The sequence below is a fragment of the Hylobates moloch genome, unplaced genomic scaffold, assembly GCF_009828535.3.
Source record: "Hylobates moloch isolate HMO894 unplaced genomic scaffold, HMol_V3 SCAFFOLD_8, whole genome shotgun sequence".
Lineage (NCBI taxonomy): Eukaryota > Metazoa > Chordata > Mammalia > Primates > Hylobatidae > Hylobates > Hylobates moloch.
Genome location: NW_026652283.1, coordinates 95,817,569 through 95,840,600, shown reverse-complemented (window position 1 = coordinate 95,840,600; position 23,032 = coordinate 95,817,569). Strand labels below are relative to the sequence as shown.

Genomic DNA, 23,032 nt, shown 5'->3' with positions numbered 1-23,032 from the left:
AACGGCTCTCCTGCCTCAGCCTCCCAAGCAGCCGGAATTACAGGCGCCCGCCACTACACCCAGCTAATTTTTATGTTTTTAGTAGAGACGAGGTTTCACCATGTTTGCCATGCTGGTCTCGAACTCCTGACCTCATGATCTGCCTGCCTCGGTCTCCTGAAGTGTTGGGATTACAGGTGTGAGCCACCGTGCCCGGCCTATTCTCCCAGTAATTCTTGATGTGTAGGTGCATGGAAAGCAGATGTTTGAAATATGTATATTTGTGGAATGGTTATAATTGAGCTAATTAACATATGCCTCATATACTTATTTTTTGTGGTGAGAACACTTAAAATCTATAATTCTCTTTTTATAAATTCAATTTTAAAGTTTTATATATTTAATGTGTGCAAGTTTTGATACCCATATACATAGTGAAACGTTTCTTATAGTCAAGCAAATCAATGAATCCATCATCTCAGTTACCCCTTTTGTGTGTGTAGCAAGAGCACCTAAAATCTACTCTTTCAGCAAAAATCCCAAATATAACACAGTATTATGAACTATGGTCTTCATGTTGTCTGTTACATCTCTAGACTTATTCATCCTATGGATCTGCAACTTTGTATACTTTGACCTGCATCTCCCCATTCCACATCCCCTCATTAGCAATTTTCAAGTATACAATACATTGTTATTAACTATAGTCACCATGTTGTACCTGTGCACTTAAGAAACAGCACATGACATAGTACACAGTCCTTGGATACAGCAAGGATGCTAAACACATATTCAATGCGAATTTGCTGACTTAGAATAAGGAAGGTTTAAATGTATGATTGAAACTTGAGAAAAAATTGTCAAATTTTAAGGTAATATGTTTTTCTATGTTTTTTCTTCCCTTACTATCGATTTTAATGTCATTTTTGTCACTCAGGTGAAATAAGGTCTCTGGGAAGTGCCATACTGAATAAATTCACAGGAAGTAAAATATTAAAATAAGGTTCTGACACTTGTACATTTTTCCCTTCCTACTTCCAGTTAAAAAAAAGAAGAGATACAATTACATTTTTCTTTCATAATGAATTTTAAGAAGTATTTATAACTTTACACAGTCAACGAAAGCAAAAATAGACAAATGAGATTACATCAAACTAAAAAGCTTCTGCATAGCAAAGGAAACAATCAACAGAGTGAAGAGACAACTACAAAATGGGAGAAAATATTGTACTGTAAACCATACATCTGATAAGTGGTTAACATTCAAAATATGTAAGAAACTCACATGACTCAATAGCAAGAAAACAAATAAACTGTTTAGAAAATGGGCAAAGGATCCGAATAGACATTTCTCAGAGACATACAAATGGCCAACAGGTATATGGAAAAATGATCAATATCAGTATTCATCAGGGAAAGGCAAACTAAAACCACATTTGAGATATTCACCTCACACCTGTTAGAATGACTGTTATCAAAAAGATGAAAGACACGTGTTGGTGATGATGCGGAGAAAACGAAACTCTTCCACAATGCTGGTGGAAATGTAAATTAATACTGCCATTATGGAAAATAATATGGAGGTTCCTCAAATAATTAAAAACAGAACTGCCATATGATCCAGCATTCCACTAGTGGGTATATACCCAAAGGATATGAAATCAGAATGTGGAAGTGACATCTGCACTCCCATGTTCACTGCAGCATTACTCATAATACCAAGATATGGAATCGGCCAGGCGCAGTGGCTCACGCCTGTAATCCCAGCATTTTGGGAGGCCGAGGTGGGTGGATCACCTGATGTCAGGAAGTCAAGGCCAGCCGGGGCCAACGTAGTTAAACCCCATCTATACTAAACATACAAAAATTAGCCAGGCGTGGTGGTGGACGCCTGTAATTCCAGCTACTCGGGAGGCTGAAGCAGGAGAATCGCTTGAACCTGGTAGGTGGAGTTGCAGTGAACCGAGGTTGCACCACTGCACTCCAGCCTGAGCAACAGGAGCGAAACTGTCTCAAAAAAAAAAGAAAAAAGTAATCAACCTAAGTGTCTATCAATGGTCAAAAAGATAAAGAAAATGTGGTATATATAAACAATGGAATACTATTCAGCCTTACAAAGAAGGAAATCCTGTCATTTGTGATAATGAAGATGAACCTGGAGGACAATACGTTAAGTGAAATAAGCCAGACATAGAAAGACAAATACTGTATGATCTCATTTACATGCAGCATGTAAAAAGTCAAATTTAGGCCGGGCCCGGTGGCTCACGCTTGTAATCCCAGCACTTTGGAAGGCCGAGGCAGGCGGATCACGAGGTCAGGAGATCGAGACCACAGTGAAACCCCGACTCTACTAAAAAATACCAAAAATTAGCCGGGCGTGGTGGCAGGCGCCTGTAGTCCCAGCTACTCGGAGAGGCTGAGGCAGGAGAATGGTGTGAACCCGGGAGGCGGAGCTTGCAGTGAGCCGAGATCGCGCCACTGCACTCCAGCCTGGGTGACAGAGCGACACTCCGTCTCAAAAAAAAAAAACAAGAAAACAAAAAAAAGTCAAATTTATAGAAACAGAGAGTAAAATGGAGGTTACCAGAGGGTAGGGGACTGGAGAGATGTTGGTCAAAGGGCACATTTCAGTTAGACAGGAGGAAGAAGTTTAAGAGATTTGATTTCTCCATCAGCCAGGAAGATGTTGGTATAGAGGTTGACATAGCTATCAAGGATAGTAACTACTATGACTCCTGGTACTATGATTAAACCTCAGATGCACGGCCTTCTGGCCAAGTGTCTGCAATTTCATATTGTAGGAGCATTCATTGTATCCCTGGAGGTGGCAACTCTTTATAAGTTTGCTGTATCTAAACCAGGAAAGAAGGCACATGAAGATTTCTACAGAAATTATGATTCCATGAAAGATTTTGAGGAGATGAGAAAGGCTGGCATATTTCAGAGTGCAAAGGGATTATGGAATATAAAGAATTTCTTCAGGCTGAATGACCTAGAAGTTTGTAACTGACTTGTGTTTCTGAACTATGAATTATGAATATGTGGGGTAAGAAATAGTTTCTCTTGATAAACAATTAACAACAACAAAAAGAGACCTGTACATCATGGTGACTACAGTTAAGAACAATACATTGCATATTTGAAAATTGATAAAAGAGTGAATTTTATGTATTCTTACCAGAAAAAAAGATACACCTATGAGGTAATACAAATGTTAAATAACTTGATTTAGCCATTCCACAATGTATACATATATCAAAACATGTTATATGCCATAAATACATAGAATTTTTACCTGTCAATTAAGACATATTTATAACTTTAAATAAATTTATTGCAAAAAACCAAAAGTTGACCTATTAGCCATCAGAAATATGTAGTAGACAGGAAAAGAGACTTCTGGTTAGTTTTAACGTACCAGGCACAATTAAATTATGACAGCAGATAATATTCTGATTTTTTTTTTGAGATAAGGTCTCATTCTGTCACCCAGGGTGGAGTGCAGTGGTGTCATCTTGGCTCACTGGTAGCCTTGACATCCCAACTCAAGAGATCTTCCCACCTCAGCTTCTCGAGTAGCTGAGATTATAGGCGTGCACCACCACGTCCAGCTAATTAAAAAAAATTTTTTGTAGAGATGGGGTTTAGCCATGTTGCCTAGGCTAGTCTCAAACTCCTGGGCTCTGGTGATCTGCCCACCTTGGCCTCCCAAAGTGTTGGGATTACAAGTATAAGCCACCATTCCCTGGCCAATATTCTGAATTCCTAAAGCAATGTCATCCTCTCTCAGTGTGAATAGCTGGAAGGTGACTATGTTAAATAAAAAAATGAACATCAATGTGTTTTGTTTATAATTTGCCACCATCAATAACTGAATATATTTATTTACACTATGTGAGATTCAATTAGTGCAGTGCCTTGGCAATTTATCGTCATGCAAAATTTTACAAGGGTTTCACAGAATGTATGTGTTTACTATACTAATAGGCAACATAACCACAATACATATATAATCATTTGAATATGTATATTTATTAGGATATTTTACAAGGTTATATCTAGTTTATGATTTTAATACAGCAAACATGCATTCTTTTTCAGAGAAGGAAAAACAATCTAGCTGCTAAAGGATGTGAAATTCTTTAATTGTTTGTGAAACCCAGAAAAAGAGGTCAGCAAAAATTACATTTATCTTTAAAGTATTACTTATTCAAATAAAATCACTTTGTATTGCCATTTCCCCCATTGCTTCCTCTTGACATGTAATCACATGACACTCTGAAAGAGATGTAAAATTTTATATAAACATCCATCATTTATCTGAAAGATCAATAAAAAAATTTTCTAGATCTGATACTCAAGTTACATGTGGTTTTCTATAATCTGTTAAATTTTTTATACTTAATCCTGTCACCCACTTGAAAGCTGGTTTTATTTTTGCCATAAGGTATGGCTCCAATATAACTTTCCTCTGCTATTCTAAACACTGGTGTAAGAGTTGAAAAGTGATTTTCTTTTTCTTTTTTTTTTTTTTTTGAGATGGAGTCTCTCTCTGTCATCCAGGCTAGAGGGCAGTGAAGCAGACTCGGCTCACTGCATCCTCTGCCTCCTGGGTTCAAGCGATTCTCCTGCCTCAGCCTCCCGAGTACTTGGGATTACAGGTGCCTGCCACCACGCCCGGCTAACTTTTTGTATTTTTAGTAGAGACGTGGTTTCACCATGTTGGCCAGCCTGGTCATGAACTCCTGACCTCAGATGATCCACCTACCTTGGCCTCCCAAAGTGCTGGGATCACAGGTGTGAGCCACCGTGCCCAGCCAAAAAGTGATTTTCCCTCATGGATTTGCTAATACATCTATATCTATATTAAATACATATTTATAAATAATTTAGGCTTTTAGAGAAACAATCGGTGATTCCAGTTTCCAGCATAATGTTTTCCAATAGGAAAGTTAATTTTAATTTGTGCATATCTCATTTCAATCTTCCCTTTGTCTTTCTCTTCAAGTATCCTGCAACTTATTCTCTCTGAACTCAACTATCAACCCCTTATTTTTATTTATTTATTTTTTTTGAGATCAAGTCTTGCTATGTCTCCCAAGCTGGAGTGCAGTGGCACGATTTTGGCTCAATGCAACTTCCGCCTCCCGGGTTCAAGTGATTCTCCTGCCTCAGCCTCCCGAGTAGCTGGGACTACAGGCGCCCAACATCACCCCTGGCTAATTTTTGTATTTTCAGTAGAGACAGGGTTTCTCCATGTTGGCCACGCTGGTCTCAAACTTCTGACCTCAAGTGATCCGCCTGCCTCAGCCTCCCAAAGTGCTGGGATTACAGGTGTGAGCCACTGTGCACAGCCTCACCCTTAGCTGGTTTAGACCTTCATTTGCACTGGTCCATGAAACATCTCTATATACATTTTCTACTTTTTTTCTTTCTTTCTCTTTCAATGGACAGGGTCTCACTCTGTCTCTTAAAAAAAGAGGCTCCCAGGCTGGAGTGCAGTGGCGTGATTAGAGCTCACTGTAACCTCAACTCCTGGGTTCATGCGATCCTCTTGCCTCACCTCCTGAGTAGCTAGGACTATAGGCATGAACTACCACACCTAGTTAACTCTACATACATTTCAGTAGCACTTGAACACCACTACAGGTACCTATATCATAACTTTTATTACTGTTTAGAGTTTATTATATATTATAGTTAATAATGATAAAATTACAAGCTTTATATTCCCAGGAACACCTAGCACAATGCCTTGGTCATAAAATGAGTTAAAAAATATCTATTAATAATATCAAGTAAATTATTCTTCTGCAGGTCACTTTTCAAAATCAAACAGATGAAATCTCTTTCCCCAAGCAGCTCTAAGAAAACAACATTATATTGAGTGTAAGTTGTGAAAGGAAAATAAAATGGCCTATGCCAAAAGGAAAGTTAAGCTTGGGAACTGAGTCATTCAAAAAACTGACTCCCATTTGTTTATAAACAGACAGCTGCAAGAGAGAAGGCTACATAGCTCTTCAGGTGGTCTCCTTCATGCTGACAATGTAAATTAACAGTTTATCTTCACAGGTAGAGGACAACGAGGAGACTAGAAATCATCCCCCAGAGACAAATACATTGTTTTACTTCTTCCTCTACTCTATGTTTACTTTCTCTTAGGTAAGATGCAGATTTACTGAGCACGAGATGAATGCCTGACTGTTCCTCTTTCCCCTCAAGCTGGCTCTTTCTCTTTTAAATATTAAAGTCCTCAAAACCCTCTCTGGAAGAAAGAACAGGCTTTCTTCTTGTGTCTCTTTCTCCTGGATGCATCCTCGATCTTGGCAAACTAAACCTCTAAATTGATTGAGACTTGTCTCAGACACTTTTCGGTTTACAAAGTCAGCCCTGATAAGAAACATAATTGTGATTCTGAGGCACAATTGCATTCAGAAACTTAAGGCAAAAATCAATCCTGGGCAGTAACGCTTGTAGAAATATATTTCGTGCAGGATAGAGCAGAAAAATGTAGGACTCGTATAAGCACATATGCTTGTTATTTCCCTGACTTTAATCTCATTTAATAAAACTCACTAAAAAAAAAAAAAAACAAACATTTAGCAAAGAATTCAGGAGCTATTCTTTTATATTTTTTTCTTTTATGTAAAATTTAATAATCATTTTAAATCACAAATTGGAATCCATTTAGTTTTCACATTAACTGAAAAATGTGTGTATATAACAAATGAGAAAGTTAATTATAACTCCAAATGTTATGCATACATTAGAAAAAAAAAGAAAGTTACTGTTTCAGTTAAGGATAATTGAAGAAAGGGACCAAGATTAAATTTAAAAATTTTTGTTTAGTTAATACATAGGCAAAACTGATATTTTGCCCAAAATACCTGTTAAAACGCCTGACACTTAAAAAAAAAAAAAAGTAATGGGAAATCACAAACATAAAATTAGATAAGACTTTATAGAGTGAGTTTGCATTACCAGCTTAGGGTTAGATGGCAATAATGTGATGCCTTCCAAATGTGTATCACCATTAAGTTTCTCCAAAAGACTTACAGTCTGGCATTGCATTTAAATAACATTTGAAATCAAATATATGCATGCGTAAAAGGCTTACAAAGGTTAGTAGTTGAATATAGATGCAAACACTGCAGAGAGTTAAGAAAAGAAATAATGCAGATGAAAACAAAAACAATAAAACCTTGGAGCTCCAAAAAGAGTGAAGCTGGTCCCGAAGTGCTGGCTTGACTGTCTGAAAGTTTATAAAAACAAAACCCACTGATTGAACAGCTTCTTATGTGACAGAAATACAAATATCAACATAACTTTATTAATAAATACTTCAATTCTTTATAATGTCTTCAAAAGATCTCAAATTTTTACCTTTAAGCTTGGTGTTTGGGTCTGATCAACTGTAAATCTCATTAGAATATTGAACTGAAGATCATTTGGAAAAGATTCTCTGAAACAAGAACAAAGCAAAACAAAACGAAAATTTAGTTAGCAAGTACGCATGTAACAGCAAAAGACTATGCTTAATACCAAAACATAATGTCATCCAAAAAACATCCATGAAGTAGTATCTGCATGTGGTATAAACTACCTGGTATAGCATACAATAAATGCATCCTCAGAAGAATATGAACATCTGAATCTGTACTCAGTACAGGGTTAAAAAGTAACACTACAGGCTGGGCGCGGTGGCTCACGCTTGTATTCCCAGTACTTTGTGAGGCTGAGGCGGGCGGATCACCTGAAGTCAGGAGTTCGAGATCAGCCTGACCAACATGGAGAAACCCCATCTCTATTAAAAATACAAAATTAGCCAGGCATGGTGGCACATGCCTGTAATCTCAGCTACTCGGGAGGCTGAGGCAGGAGAATTGCTTGAACCCAGGAGGCAGAGGTTGCGGTGAGCCAAGATTGCGCCATTGCACTCCAGCATGGGCAACAAGAGTGAAACTCCATGTCAAAGAAAAAAAAAAGCAACACTACAGTAAATAATAGCCTATTTGCCTCAACTATAGATTTAATTAGAAAAATGTATTCAGCAAAAAGTTTAACATTCTCAGAAATGTTTCTCTACACCTAAAATCTGAATTCTGACTCACCTCAACCTAGTAAACAGATATTTGAAATAAGTGACTTCAACAATCTATACAAGAAAGTAGAAATATATCATTGGTTCAAAACCTTCTGAAATGAGATTTAGAATATTTAAATGCACAATAAAACATTGTTTAAATACAAAGAAAATACTTTTTATAGTAGACTAAATAAAATCTTCAATCTTCAACCTTACTTTGCTGCTGATACCTCTTTTTTTTTTTTTTTTTTGAGACAGAGTCTCGCTCTGTTGCCCAGGCTGGAGTGCAGTGGTGCAATCTCGGCTCACTGCAACCTCCACCTCCCGGGTTCAAGAGATTCTCCTGCCTCAGCCTCTGGAGTAGCTGAGATTACAGGTGCCTGCCACCACACCTGGCTAATTTTTGTATTTTTAGTAGAGATACGGTTTCACCATGTTGACCCGGCTGGTCTCGAACTCCTGACCTCAAGTGATCTGCCTGCCTCAACCTCCCAAAGTGCTGGGATTACAGGTGTGAGCCACCATGCCCAGCTGCTGATATATCAATTAAGATAAAATACCACCTTGAACTACTCAACCAATATTAATACAATTTTTATAAAAGAAATGCAGGCCTTGACCTAAGGAAAAATGTTGCATTAAATATACAACATGAATGGGCATAATTAACAATCTTCAAATGGAGTCCATGCAGTCTAAATTGTTCAAAGGGACTCAGAAATCTGAACTATTAAATAGGGGTTAGATATTCCTAGTTATTATCAGGTTAACTTGAAATATATGGAAAAAATATTACCTTGTAACATCAAGGGCTTTCTGAACTTTTGCCTGAACAGATCCAAGCAAATCAGCACCCATTTTTTTTAGTAGTTGTGTCAGCAGTACAAACAACCAATCTTGAAGATCATCTTTGTGGACTTGTATGAAATCCACTAGAGTCTCCAAAAACATGCTGAATACCTACAGTTGATAAAGGGGAGAGGTATGGAGAAAAAAAGAGGAAACATTGACCTCTATGTTCAATTCAAAGCGAATATAGAAAGGAACACAGGAATCAGAGGCACAGCGATTGGCAGCCAAGCGGAAAAACAATCTCTCTTGCTTTTCATTGGACTCTGTGATACAAGAGTACATTTGAACTGTTATCCAACTTCTGCAGAAGTTCGACAATTAGCTATTCCATGCAGCATCACTTGGTAAAGAAAGTTTGGCCACAATGGCTGGCACACCTAATATTATCAATGATGCCACAGCTTAAACTGGTTAAAGTGAAATCCGTTTTGTATAAAATGTAGGGGAAAAAAACTATAGTTTCACTAACTCTCAGCTTTTCCAAAGAGTGGCATTGAGTAAATGAGATGACTACAATGACCTTAAAGTATAAAATTTATCTGGCATAACAGACTAATTAGAGAATCCTCAGATTTCTCAAAATGACAATTGTCACAAATAATTTGGTATGGGATATATTATTTATTAAAACTGCCTCAATGGTAATTTTAAATGATTTGAGATAACTGTAACTGCATCTAAAATAAATCCAAGATGAATGTCTACATCTAAATTTTAGTGATTTTTTAAAAGTCCTAGATGGCATACTATTAATCTCCATACCCATTTATGGGTTTTTTACTTACTTCCAATATTAATCTATTTGTTTAAACATTTTTATAAGTTACAAAAAAAATTATTATAGTGAAGGGAAGCTAATGTTTATAAATGATGTAGCTCATTAAAATACTTATGAAAAGTGACCTTTATCAAGGCTGTATCTCTTTATAAGATAGTCAACACCATACTGGAAAATTAGTTTCCAGGTAAAGAAGAAAAAACTGTCAGTCATAATGTATTACTGGACAAATCATAATAAACATTTTGATCATAGATTAAAAACTATGGGTTAAAAAAATCTTAAAATTATTAACTTTTCAAGTTAATCTCAAAAAGTAAATATGTTAATTTGAGAACTAAGGGTTTTGCTCTCAATGTATATTTTATTTCTTGAATTCCCTTTATACAGTTATAGATGAACTCTTTTTTCTCTTTAGAAATGAAGGATTTTCTTTATCAGAATTATAATTAAGCTTCAACATTTAAACTGAGTTAAAAATAAAAATATACTTTAGCTATTTGCTTAAGATGCTCTATACCTGTAACAGCAGAAACTATAATTAAATTTTTGAGTATTCTCTGGTCCCCAGGCAGTGTGTGCTTCAACACTGCTCCTACTCACAGTGTGGATTCCTTTAACTCTCGTCCCACTGCTACCCCCATAATCCCCCAAGAACTTAGATTCTCTTAGATTCCAAACTTGGCCAACTGCTTCATTAAACTGTCTCTGGCCTTCTCCTGAGGGCCAGGAATATTGTCAAGGAACTTCACTAGACATAGTCTGTGACAAATGCATGTAACTAATCTGGTACTCATTCTTACTGTTACCTAGCAAATCTGTTCAGTGATGTGCTGGCATCAGTTTGCACCTGTCTAGAGAGTCAATTGTTAAATATTCAGGAATTTTGTGAAGTGGCTGGTAGCTTGAAATCTACCATGGGATAGGAGTATTTACATCTCCCAAATGGGCAAACACTACATATCAGAGCTTCCTGCCTCTCCCCCAAAGCTCATTTACTAGGACACCATTATCCTATTCTTTGGTTCACTTTCATCCTTGTTTCAACACTTGTCTATGCTCCTGAAGATTACAACCTCAAGCTTTCCTATATGAAAATCCATTCTGAAAATCACAGACATTAGAATGCCTAGGTCAATCTCCTATTTTATGGATGAGGAAACAGGGAAGCAGAGAATTACATGACCTGCCCAATGTTTCACAGATGGTTAATAGCTAGGCCAGGACTTAAAGCTAGGTCACCTGGTTTTCAGTTGTGCTCTACCCACTCTATTACCAGATGACCTAACTTATCTTTGTTATTGTCATTCAACATGAAATTCTCCATTGACTCTTCCCTCAATTTGATTTCCTCTATACTTATCCTTCTAATTTATCCAAGAAAGAAGTGATTTTCTTCATTTTATGGCTAATCTTTCTACTTTATATTCTTGCTCTCTAAAACATGGTCTCCTCTACTATCTTTACGCTTTCATTCTCTACCGAAATCCTTTGCTTACAGATGCAGAAGTCATCCCAAGAAATTATCTCTCTGCTTCCATCCTATTGCTCCCTCCAATTACTTTCTAATCATGATGTATAACAGCTTCTTCATTAAGTTTAGTATGTTTGGCCGTTCTGTAAATTGACACTGCTTTCCTCTTACTTCCCTTCTTTCTGGTTGCCAGGAATTCTCCTTTTGCATGTCCTGATTCTGTTTTCATCATAAGTGTGACCTACTTGATACAGTCTCTCTGGTCTATCCCATGAGGTCTCAGAACATCTAGAACAGCTTTTTCCTGGCCTTCTCCAAATCTGTTTACCACACCATAACTAAAGGCACCAAGCCTTTCTGACCTCAGGTCTGGATTTCTGTAGTAGCCTGACTTTAGTTTTATATTTCCTGTATACCAGGGGTCAGTAAACCATTTTTGTAACAGACCAGAGAGTAAATATCCTAGGGCTTTGCAAGCCATATGGTCTCTATCACAACTACTCAACTTTGCCATTTAGCACAGCCACTGACACCACATAAACAAATAAGCATGGCCGTGTGTCAATATAACTTTATTCACAAAAACAGGAAGCAGGGAAGATGTGGCCTGCAGGCTGTAGTTTGTCAACTCATGTCTCTTTGTCACCATCGGATTGTGATATGACTCTTTGGATGGAAACAAAATCCTTTACTGTCCCTTCACTGTCTATAAGATAATGTCTAAAATACTTAGACAAGTTTCTAACTCCAAATTGATCTTGGGCTATCTGGAAACATAAACTCTTTATCCTTGAACACATGTCATATATCCACCCAGATTTCCTAACACATCCCCACTTCATTTACACACCGTATGTGACCCTCTATAGAATTTACTACTCAAGTCCTAGTCAAGAAACTTCTTGGACTGCAAGTCAGGGCCACTGATCTTCCTGACTTAGAACTCACAGAGGGACGAACTATTTATGGTGCTATTTAGCTTTTTCTGTATTTATGTTATTTTCCCATCTCTAACACATAGCATTTGAAAATAAAGACTATGTTTTTATACAGACTTGTGTGTCACCAATTAGAACTAGAACCAGGCTTAAGGTTATCAGATGCTGAGAACCCAATAAAAAGTTGATCAATGAAATCAAGTGAAATTTACCCTCTAATTGGTAGCCAACCCTTTTTCTTCAATGCAAGGTAAGATCTTCCCTTTATTCTAGCCAAGATTAACTTTGTTTTATTTCCTATAAACTTTCTAACATCTCCCACTTCTTTTTCTGGACTCAGGCTAGCTACTTCGAATAAGCCCTTTATTCTCACACTGACATATCCAAAGCTTATGTTCTGTTAAGATCTGAGATGCCATTTTCTTCAAGAAGACTTCTCTGAGTTTCCTAAGTAGAAATTCGTTTTGGTTACATAAAATGTGAGTAGCTAAATAAAAATGTGGACATGGTATTTGCTGTACTCTACATAAGAAATTGTACTATTTTTAAAATTTTGTTATTGCTTTTGAGACAGAGTCTTACTCTGTCACCCAGTCTACAGTGCAGTGGCACAATCATGGCACACTGCAGCCTCAAACTTCTGGGCTCAAGCGATCTTCCCATCTCAGCCTCCTGAGTAGGTAGGGCTGCAGGCATGCACCATCATGTCCAGTTAATTTTTTTAGTTTTGTAGAGATGGGGTCTACCTTTGTTGTCCAGGTTGGTCTCGAACTCCTGGCCTTAAGCAATCCTCTCACCTCATTCTCCCAAAGTGCTACGATTATAGACGTGAGCCATGTGCCTGGCCTGTACTATTATTTTTTCAAAAATGCTTATATCCTATCAATGGCACTTAGTAAATGATCATATGCACACACACACACAGCTGACCCTTGAACTACATGCTTTTAAACTGTGTGGGTCCACTTATACGTGGATTTGCTTCCACCTCTGCCACCCATGAGATAGCAACACCCTCCTCTTCCTCCTTAGCCTACTCAAGGTGAAGATGACAATAATTAAGATCTTTATGGTGATCCATTCCACCTAATAATTAGTAAGTAAATATATTTTCTCTTCCTTATAACTTTAATAACATTTTATTTTCTTTCTGAGACGGAGTCTCACTCTATCACCCAGGGTGGAGTGCACTGGTGCAATCTCGGCTTACTGAAACCTCTGCCTCCCAGGTTCAAGTGATTCTCCTGCCTCAGCCTTCTGTGTAGGTGGGATTACAGGCCAGCGCCACCACGCCCGGCTAATTTTTCTGTATTTTTAGTAGAGACAGGGTTTCACCATGTTGGCCTGGCTGGTCTCAAACTCCTGACCTCAGGTGATCTGCCCACCTCAACCTCCCAAAGTGCTGGGATTACAGACGTGAGCCATCACAACTGGCTAATAACATTTTATTTTCTCTAGTTTACTTTATTATAAGAATACAGTATATAGGCCAGGTGCGGTGGCTCATGCCTGTAACCCAGAACTTTGGGAGGCCGAGGCGTGTGGATCACCTGAGGTCGGGAGTTCGAGACCAGCCTGACTAACATTGAGAAACCCCATCTCTACTAAAAATACAAATTTAGTCGGGCGTGGTGGCACATGCCTATAATCCCAGCTACTCAGGAGGCTGAGGCAGGAGAAACTGCTTGGACCCAGGAGGCGGAGGTTGTGGTGAGCTGAGATTAAGCCATTGCACTCCAGCATGGGTGAAAGAGAGTCTGTCTCAAAAAAAAAAAAAAGAAAAAAAATACAGTATATAATATATATAATAAATAAAATATATGTTAATTGACTGTTATTGGTAAGGTTTCTGGTCAACACTAGGCTATTAGTAGTTATGTTTTGGGGAGTTAAAAATTATATACAGATTTTTCGATTGCACAGGGGTCTGTGTCCCTCTCTAACCTCCTCATTGTTCAGGGGTCAACTGTACTTTACATATATACCTATCTATCTTCATTCATTATCCATATCCAAAATTTATTGAAAGTTATATACAAAATTTCTTACTTGATTGCCCTAACGCAAAGGGTTCTGGTCAGATGTTAATATGCTCCCATTTTCTAATCTATGATTAAAGAACAAAGTGGAAAGTGGCTATGCTAATATAATACTAGTGATTCACATTTTCTTTCAGAAGACAAAGATGATAATTACTATTCCATAATCCACTCTATTTGCTTTTATGGAATGACATTAATAAAATGTCATTTGTGGGAAGGTAGGGGTTAAATGTTTTTTTAAAAATTGTGAAACTTCAGAAAATCATTTTTAAATAATCCAATGGAAGCAATCTTCAATAGAAGCAATTTATTATCCCACATATCTCATAATTTGTTGGGAAAGAATTAAAATATTCGAGCTATTACAATTGAGGCAGACTTTTCTTTAACTCCCTTATATCTTAGGTGTGCCAGTCATCAACTATAGAACAGAAGAACATAATCAAATTAGATTAATTAGTAGATTAAAAAGCATATCTCCAAACAGAATGATAGTTTGCATAACTGCAAATAGCATTTCGTGGATTGCAAAGGTTCCAACACTGCATGAACTCTTTGGGAGAGAAAATAGAGAAAAAGGGTTAATTTCACAGTCATGCAGTAAAGTTAGGTTTCCAACAAATATTGAACCAACTTACTCTCTATTGAGAGTTCCAACACAGGGGACAGCATGCAAAAAGAAAAAAAGAAAAAAAAGAAAAACACACAAATTAGTCGCCATCAATGCAAAGTTCCTGTATGGAAGAAAAACACTTAGAAAATAAAAGTGACAAATGTTTTTCAAAGCTTTATGATAAACTCAAAATAGTTTTTAAAACAAGACTTAAATGAATAGTATGGGAGAAGAACATATGATTTTGTTTCTCTTGTACCTCCTTGCCAGGGAAATTAAGAAAACTAAAGACAAAAACTCTTCTTTTCCAGACTCTACCAATCCTTGAGGTTAAACATCTGAAAATAATCCAAGAATAATAGACACATACTCCCACTTCTGAACGGGGCCAACATTTGGTTCCAAAGCATAGTGTATAGAATTTTTTCCTTTCTTTTCTCTTTGTTTCCTCCTCTCAGAAGCAATACTTTCACAAGTTAAAATATTTCTGTGAAGGCTTGAAACAACAACTATTGCTTGGAAATAATAAAAGTAACTATACTACTACTTTTTATTTTCCCTAGGTAAGATGTGTGTTATGGTCTCCTGATCTAAAGACTGCAGGCAGCTGAGCTGCCTAGAATGCTTGTCAGGAGATTCAACTGTGCCTCATTTTAGTAGCCACAGATTAAATTCCTACCCTAGCTGTCCAAGACTCAAGAGTATGATTCAAGAGGTAGTGTTACAAATACCATAAAATGCCAATTCAAAGCATGCACCACAGTGAAGGCAGTTCTTTCCAGAGTCAAGTGCCAGAAATATATGGGATGGCTTTTGGCAACTGATACTGCTTCCGTTTGAGGGGGAAAAAATGGGTCCAGAGCAGTCAAAATAAAAATCTGCCGCAAACTCCTTAATTTAAAAAATTTATTTGATTTTTAAAAAACGTATATATGGTACTTGGTATGTTCTAAGGGTTTACATGAGGTGGATATTACTATTAACTGTTTTACAGATTAATAATTAATAATTAAAGTACATAGTGCTAATAAATTGGAGGTAGAATTTGAACCCAAGCAATCTAGCTCCACTATCCATACTTGTTATTTTAAATTTTCCCTCACACTGCTTAAGTAATCCTTCCAAAAGGTACGTCTTGTCTACTCAGTGACTGCTCACTGCCCTCAAGATAATGTCCAAACAAAGCCTACCATTTTGCAGTACAACATGTGTTGTACTGCTTCACTTATAAAAAATACTAAAAGGCTTTAAATTATACATTTGCTGATTTATGGTCTAAATTATTGTCTTACAGATATTGTGATTACTTATTTCTATATGGGTATATGAAGGAAAAAAAGTTCATTTATCAAATTACAGACATCAAATAATTTCAGCTTCCAAGGGTATAGGTTCCTGAACATATGTTTCTATTTTAGTGTCAACGACAAAGAGTAGATCATATATGACAGGGGTCAGCAAACTATGGCCTGCAAGCTATTTCTAATTCTTGCACTTTAAAAAATGCTTTAAAAGCAATCAAAAGGCTATTTAGTGACATATGAAAATTATATAAACACATGGCCAGGCATGGTGGCTCATGCTTGTCATCACAGCACTTTGGGGGGACACGACGGGCAGATCACTTCAGGCCAGGAGTTCAAGACCAGCTTGGCCAACATGGTGAGAACCCATCTCTACTAAAAATAGGAAAAATGAGCAGAGTGTGGTGGCATATGACTGTAATCCCAGCTACTTGGAAGGCTGAGGCATGAGAATCGCTTGAACCCGGGAGGCGGAAGTTGCAGTGAGCCAAGATCATGCCACTGCACTCCAGCCTGGGTGACAGAAAGAGATCTTGTCTCAAAAAAAAAAAAAAAAAAATTACACAAACACACACCCCCTCACATTTTAATGTTCATAAACAAAGTTTTATTGCAACCCAACACACACATTTGATTATTTATTGCCTGTTAAGGGTGCCTTCATGCTATAATGGCATAATTGAGTAGCTGGGACAGAGACCATGATGGTCTGCAAAGCCACATTATTTACTGAAAATAGTGGCTGAGTCCGATATACAACAAAATTGCATTCAGAAAGAAGATATCAAAAAAAGTTGCTTGATTCTGAAGATGGAATTGTTGGTCTAAAAATACATTAAAAAGGGAGGGGCGCAGCTATTTTAAAAATATCAGAATACAATGCAAAAACTCAAACATTTTTAACTCAGCACAGGATGGTGACATGTCTAGTTTATCCTTAATGAATTACATTATTGACAGAGTCTCTGATGGACAATCAATGGCCACACAAAAATAAGAAAATCTTCCCATTACATTTGGCTTCACAGAACTGACTAAAAAACAAAAAGCAAAATCAAACAAACCAGATGGGTAGATAAGAATTTTATGTTGCTATAAAGCCCTAAGAAGAGAAATCTGATGCAATCCTAGGGAAAATAGCAGCTGGTTCTCCACACATATTAAGAGAGGCCAAACATTTGTGCTCAGTTAAGTTCCTATACCAATGTTAAACTCAGCTTTCCTATTTGATCTTTTTAAAAAATGTTTGTCTTTATCACTATATATCATGGCATCCAACCAAACTGCACTGACTTAACAAAAAGTCAAAAACTGTGACTTCAAGAAATAATCTAGCTTTGGTCTCATATTCTTCCAGTAGCAGGAATTACTGAAGATGCTTAATAACTATGTATTTCAAAGTTGAATAGACTATTAATTAAATGTTTAATAAAACAAGTTAACCCAAATAACTGTCTTGTCCTTTGGCTTATATTGCCAACTAAAAATATCAACAGTTAATCTGTTCAGGATTTATAGAAATTTTTACATTAAAGTAAGACTTACAGCTGTAATCAGTGATAGCAATATCTATATAGAATGGTATAGTTATCTACATGTTCAATTATAAGTTAGAAACTTTAAAAGATTTTAGTAAACTGCTTACCAAATGTATTTTCTTCTTTGTCTTTTAATGGGATATTTTACCCTCAAATAAATATAACTTCTGATAGAATAATCTTTGAAAATATTGTTTTAAAGTATAAGCAATTTATTTAAATAATTAAGTATACCCCCCACTGGATTTAAATCTTTAGCTGGATTTTAGTTTACGTACAACGTGGGATTTCATTATCTTTAAGTAGTGTTGTAAGTAATGAAAATACTAAACATAGAAAAAAAATGAGGAGGAAATGAGACGTGCAACAATAAAGACAATAAAAAGAAACAGTAAAAAGTGAAATTCATTAATATTTTTCTTATTTCCTTGCCACACCTCCCTCTCACTTAGGTTAGAAAGTCTCCTGTAGACATTTGGTATCCTAAGGGAAGATTTCACCATTATCAAACATATTGCTGGAAACAGAATACGTGACCACAGTTTTATAACAGTACTATGCATCAAGGTAAACCAAAATTTCACAGTACGCATGCAGATTACATATAAGTACTTAAATAAGTATGTTTTAATCAACATTAAAAATGAACGAAGTTCTGAAAATTTTTATGGACTACTTCAATGTAAGAAATGTCTCTTATATTACTACCAAACTATGGCTGGAACCACATTTTGTGCCTTTGTGTTAATGACTATTCTTTTCTACAAAATTATTATTTCAAAATTGAAATATATTTATATCAATGCTGTAATTAATCACAGACGAAAACAAAATAAAACGTTAAAAACTTTTTCAACTTACCCCAATTATGTCTTTTACAAACACTAAAACAGTCTTAGTAACACAAAATACACCACTTGACTAAATTACATGAGTTGTAACTGTATCCCCTTTAATTTTCAGTCTTAGACCATCTATCATTGGAGAAGCTCACATAGTTACCAGAGATTAATTTCTAAATTATGTATGATACCAAACAATTTTAATTATGTTTGAAAATATTACTGCCATTTTTGGACAATAAAATAAACATGGCCTACAGTTTTTCTGCTTTGACAATATACAAATGATACCCTATAAAAATAAATAATCTTAAATACTAAAACATACCTTGCCATGAGGGTCAGCAAACATTCTTGTGAAAATTTCACATAATCTTTTCAGTTCAACTCGACTGCCAAAATAATACAGCGGTTAATTAATATCTTGCTGTAGCAAGAAGTCATGTAAAAGTAACTTTACATATAATTTTCTTTAAAAAAAAAAAAAAAGGTTAGGTTGCACATGTTTTATATTAATGCACGCCTATAATCCTAGCATTTTGGGAGGCTGAGGTGAGAGGCTCGCTTGAGCCCAGGAGTTCAAGACCAGCCTGGGCAAGATGGCAAGAACCTGTCTCTATAAATTTTTAACAAAACAAAACAGCTGGAATGGTCGTGGACGGTGGTTCATGTCTGTAATCCCAGCACTTTGGAAGGTCGAGGTGGGCAGATCACTGCAGGTCAGGAGTTTGAGACCAGCCTGGCCAACATGGTGAAACTCTGTCTCTACTAAAAATACAAAAAAGTAGCTGTGCTGGGCATGGTGGCACACATCTATAATCCCAGCTACTCGGGAGGCTGAGGCAGGAAAACTGCTTGATCCCGGGAGGCAGAGGTTGCACTGAGCTGAGATTGCACCACTGTATGCCAGCCTGGGCGACAGGGTTAGACTGTCTCCAAAAAAAAAAAAAAAAAATCAGCTGGGTGTGGTGGTGCACACCTGTAGTCCCAGCTACATGGGAGGATTGTTTGAGCCCAGGAATTTAAGGCAGCAGTGAACAATGATTGTGCCACTGCACTCCATCCTGGGTGACAAAGTGAAATCTCATCTCTTTAAAAACAGAAACAACAATGAAATCAATAAATAAAATCAGCCATAAAAATTGAGAAATTTGTGGGATTTACCAGTCAGGGCTAAATACAAAGTTACCAAATACAACAATTATTCTGTTGTAACCCACACTATCTTAAAGGTTAAAAGTTAAGAAGAGAAATACAATTATCCTTCATTAATGGAGTGTGACAGGGTAAATTTTACATATGGCATTCCCAAATACATGAATTTTATCTATCCTTTTAAGTGTTAAGACGTTTTCTTAAATGTTGCTACTGATGGGATAAAATCATTCTGAACTATGCTTACTCCCTTGCCATTTAAAATAACCAACACATGAATTCTATCCTTTTAGGTGTTAAGACGTTTTCTTAAATGTTGCTATGCTTACGGGCTAAAATCATTCTAAACTATGCCTACTCCCTTGCCATTTAAAATGGTATGCTGAATCTAGTATTAACTTAATCTTGATGGGCTGGGAACAATATTATGACGGTGGATTGCAGTGATTCATGATGTGTGATATGCACACATGAAAATATATTTAGGTAATACAGAAACATTTATTTTAAATTATATAGTTCTAATACTTCCTAAAATAAATACACAGGAAGTAAGTACATCAAACTCTTATTTCACAGGTATCAAGTCAGGAAGTAACCCTGTACATTCCACCATGCTTAAACCTATGAAATATCTGAAGTTAGGTTCTCAAAGGGGTGAACTATAGGTTTAAAACATCACACAGACAAGGACAACAAGGCAAGTAGGGGGAAAAAACAAGCTAATGCCATTAGTAAAGGAAACAAAACCCCAAACCCAAAATATTAACAAATATCTGTTGTTAATGAAATTCATTCCAACTCAACTTTGTATTACACTAAAATTCACATATTACATGCACACTAAGAATATATCTTCATTTCCAAATAAGCATAAACATTCTTCTCACTGAAAAACTTACCAGAAATAAATTTTAATAAACCAGTCAGTTTTATCACTATGTACATTTTATTATTAAATATTAAAATTAATAACATTTTAAACTTAATTTCCGTGTGAATAAAAAGTTTCCTTTTAAAATGTTTTGTTAAATAGAATAATTTTTTTTTTTTTTTTTTAGTAAATAAAAGTATAGATGGTCCTAAAAGACTGAAGCTTTGGAAAAACCCTTTGAAGCAACCATATGAATTCAGGACAAGTCAAAGTCAAATCAAAAAGCACTAACCTGATAGTAAAATCATTTTAAGACAACGCATCTCACCTTAGTGTTCTCTGATTTTTTAATAAGTTCTGCAGACCTAGGAGGCCTTCCTTCCTTTCTGACCAATTGGAACTAGCACATCTATTGAGGACTTCTGCCACATCTTCCGTCTGCCTCATATATGTAGGAATACTACCATTTCGAGAACTATAGGAGCGTTCTGAACAAGCACTAGATGCATCGCTGTTGGCATCATCATCTGAATGCATTCCATATGATTCGTATCTTCTTCGAGCTGGTTTTTTCTGTTATACATCAAGAATCTCATTAGCAGTAGCCAAAAGAATAAATCGGTATTTCATAATTTCTACTGACCACAAAAGGATTGATTTTTGTTTTAAAATCAGTGCAAAGCATGCTCCTAATCATTGTAACAACAGAATGTCAGTATTTAGTTTTTCTTCAGAAAACAAGTTTTAGAAGTTAGTAGAAGGTAAAATATTCCTTAACTATGGGAAGTGGTAGAAGCAGAGTAATACTATATGGAAGTTCAGATATGTAAAGTGGGAAGTGCTAAAAAATGTGAGTTTTTCCTTTCCCCTTTTCATGAAAAACCAAGAACTACTAGAATGTAAACGAACAGAAACTATACTAGAAATTTGAGTTGGTAAGAAGAAAATATTACCTTTTTAAAGAAAGAGTTAATGGATCAGAAAAACATTTTCCATGTATAAAGTTCCATTTTTTTTCTGTCTATCTTTTCTTTATTCTCCTTTTACCTCCATTACCACTTCTCTTGCCACTATTCCTTCCCTTGTACCCAACCCTCATGTCTCCTAGAGAAATAAAATACAAAGAATGATGAAAAACTATTTAGTCTACTATTTTTTAAGGAGGCGAACTCCTTGAGAGCCCTCTATGCTTTTCACAATGTATCTATATTGTTTACTTCAATAAATATAAGAAAGCATATTCAGATTCCTTTGATTTCTTTACATCTAAATCTTATTTGTTTAATATATATAAATGTCAGTTATACCTTGCATATTTCAAGTGAAATGAGAAAGAATAAATAGTTTATTTAAGATTTCCTTAAAAGAGTTGAAAACAAATCTTTATGTTATCTGATATTTGAATTTTGGCTGATGAGTGAAGATGTCTATAAAACAGATTAAATACAATAATTCAGAGTGAATGACCTCATTTCATTTGTATGAAGTAGTCAAGCTGAAAGAATGAGCACCTTCAGAGGACATTATTCAAGCAGTATCTCTCTCTTGATAACCATATTTACAGAAAAATAGATGTATATGTCTAAGGATTTTACTTCTACTTTAATTTTTAATAGAAGACCATCATTTGTTAAATTGATGAAAGAAAAAAAAGTTATGGTATCATAAGATGTCAGAAAATAGCAATGTCTATACCTTAGTCCGTATGTCTCCTAAGAGCTGAGAGCAGTAAATTTTTAAAGAGAAAAATTGAAAATAATGAAGAACATTTTGCTAATCAGCACAGTGAAGTAGTAGGCATTAACAATGCCTATGATCAGAAACATTACGTTTTTTTCACACATAGGTACAAAGAACTGCTTAATAGCAGGCTGTGTCTTTAATCTTGTCAATATTCTTTGGTTCAAAGAGAAATAGTGATGCTACAAAAAATATTCCCATAACCAGTTTTCTCAAAGAAACCTAAATGTTCTTCCTATTTGGATCCTTCTGTCATTACCAAAGTTAAGTGTATTTCTATGATTTTCTCCAGCACAAGTTAGGCTTACTAGCTGAAAAGTTTTTTCCTAAAAATTGGTAGTTGTAAGTGGAACTTCTGTGCTCTGCAAGTAATGGAAGTATTCAGAATCAGATTACTGGGAGTCAAACTTTAGCCTTGGTAGTTAAACATTCCTCATATAATTCAAACACACCATCTCAGTGTTCTAAGTAATAGTTCAAGAATAACCCAATCAATTCATAACATTTATGTAAGCAGAATTTAACTGGTAAATTATCCAATTAAAAAAACTCAGAAAACATGATTTGAGATACAGGGATGTGGAATAGTAAATCAAAAACATCTGATTAATTTAATATCATCAGAACAAGATGTGATCAGTATATCCCATGCTGAAGAGAACAAAATCCCTACTTAATTAATTTATAAAAAATAATCAAGTGGCCGAACGGGAAAAATTCAGCACAGTGAAATGGTTAGCGCAGAACTACACATGTGATATTCAATAAATTATAGCTATTACCAATGAATATTTTTAAAAACTTGCCTTTTCAA

General features: G+C 35.9%; 1 protein-coding gene across 50 annotated transcripts in view; it reads right to left on the bottom strand.

The window, feature by feature from the left end:
* Positions 1–23,032, bottom strand: part of CLASP2 (cytoplasmic linker associated protein 2) — a 226,429-nt gene that overhangs the window by 59,125 nt on the left and 144,272 nt on the right. For 21 of the 50 annotated variants that reach the window (XM_032162155.2, XM_032162156.2, XM_032162167.2 and 18 more), the window contains 5 exons: positions 22,174–22,197; positions 20,807–21,051; positions 18,778–18,841; positions 8,865–9,028; positions 7,366–7,444 (listed from right to left, as the gene is read on the bottom strand). In XM_032162155.2, coding sequence (XP_032018046.1) covers positions 7,366–7,444; positions 8,865–9,028; positions 18,778–18,841; positions 20,807–21,051; positions 22,174–22,197 — 576 coding nt within the window. Of the gene's footprint in view, positions 1–7,183; positions 7,235–7,365; positions 7,445–8,864; positions 9,029–18,777; positions 18,842–20,806; positions 21,052–22,173; positions 22,198–23,032 lie in introns of all 50 variants that reach the window. The other 29 variants (XM_032162161.2, XM_058442679.1, XM_032162176.2 and 26 more) reach the window with 3 other exon arrangements.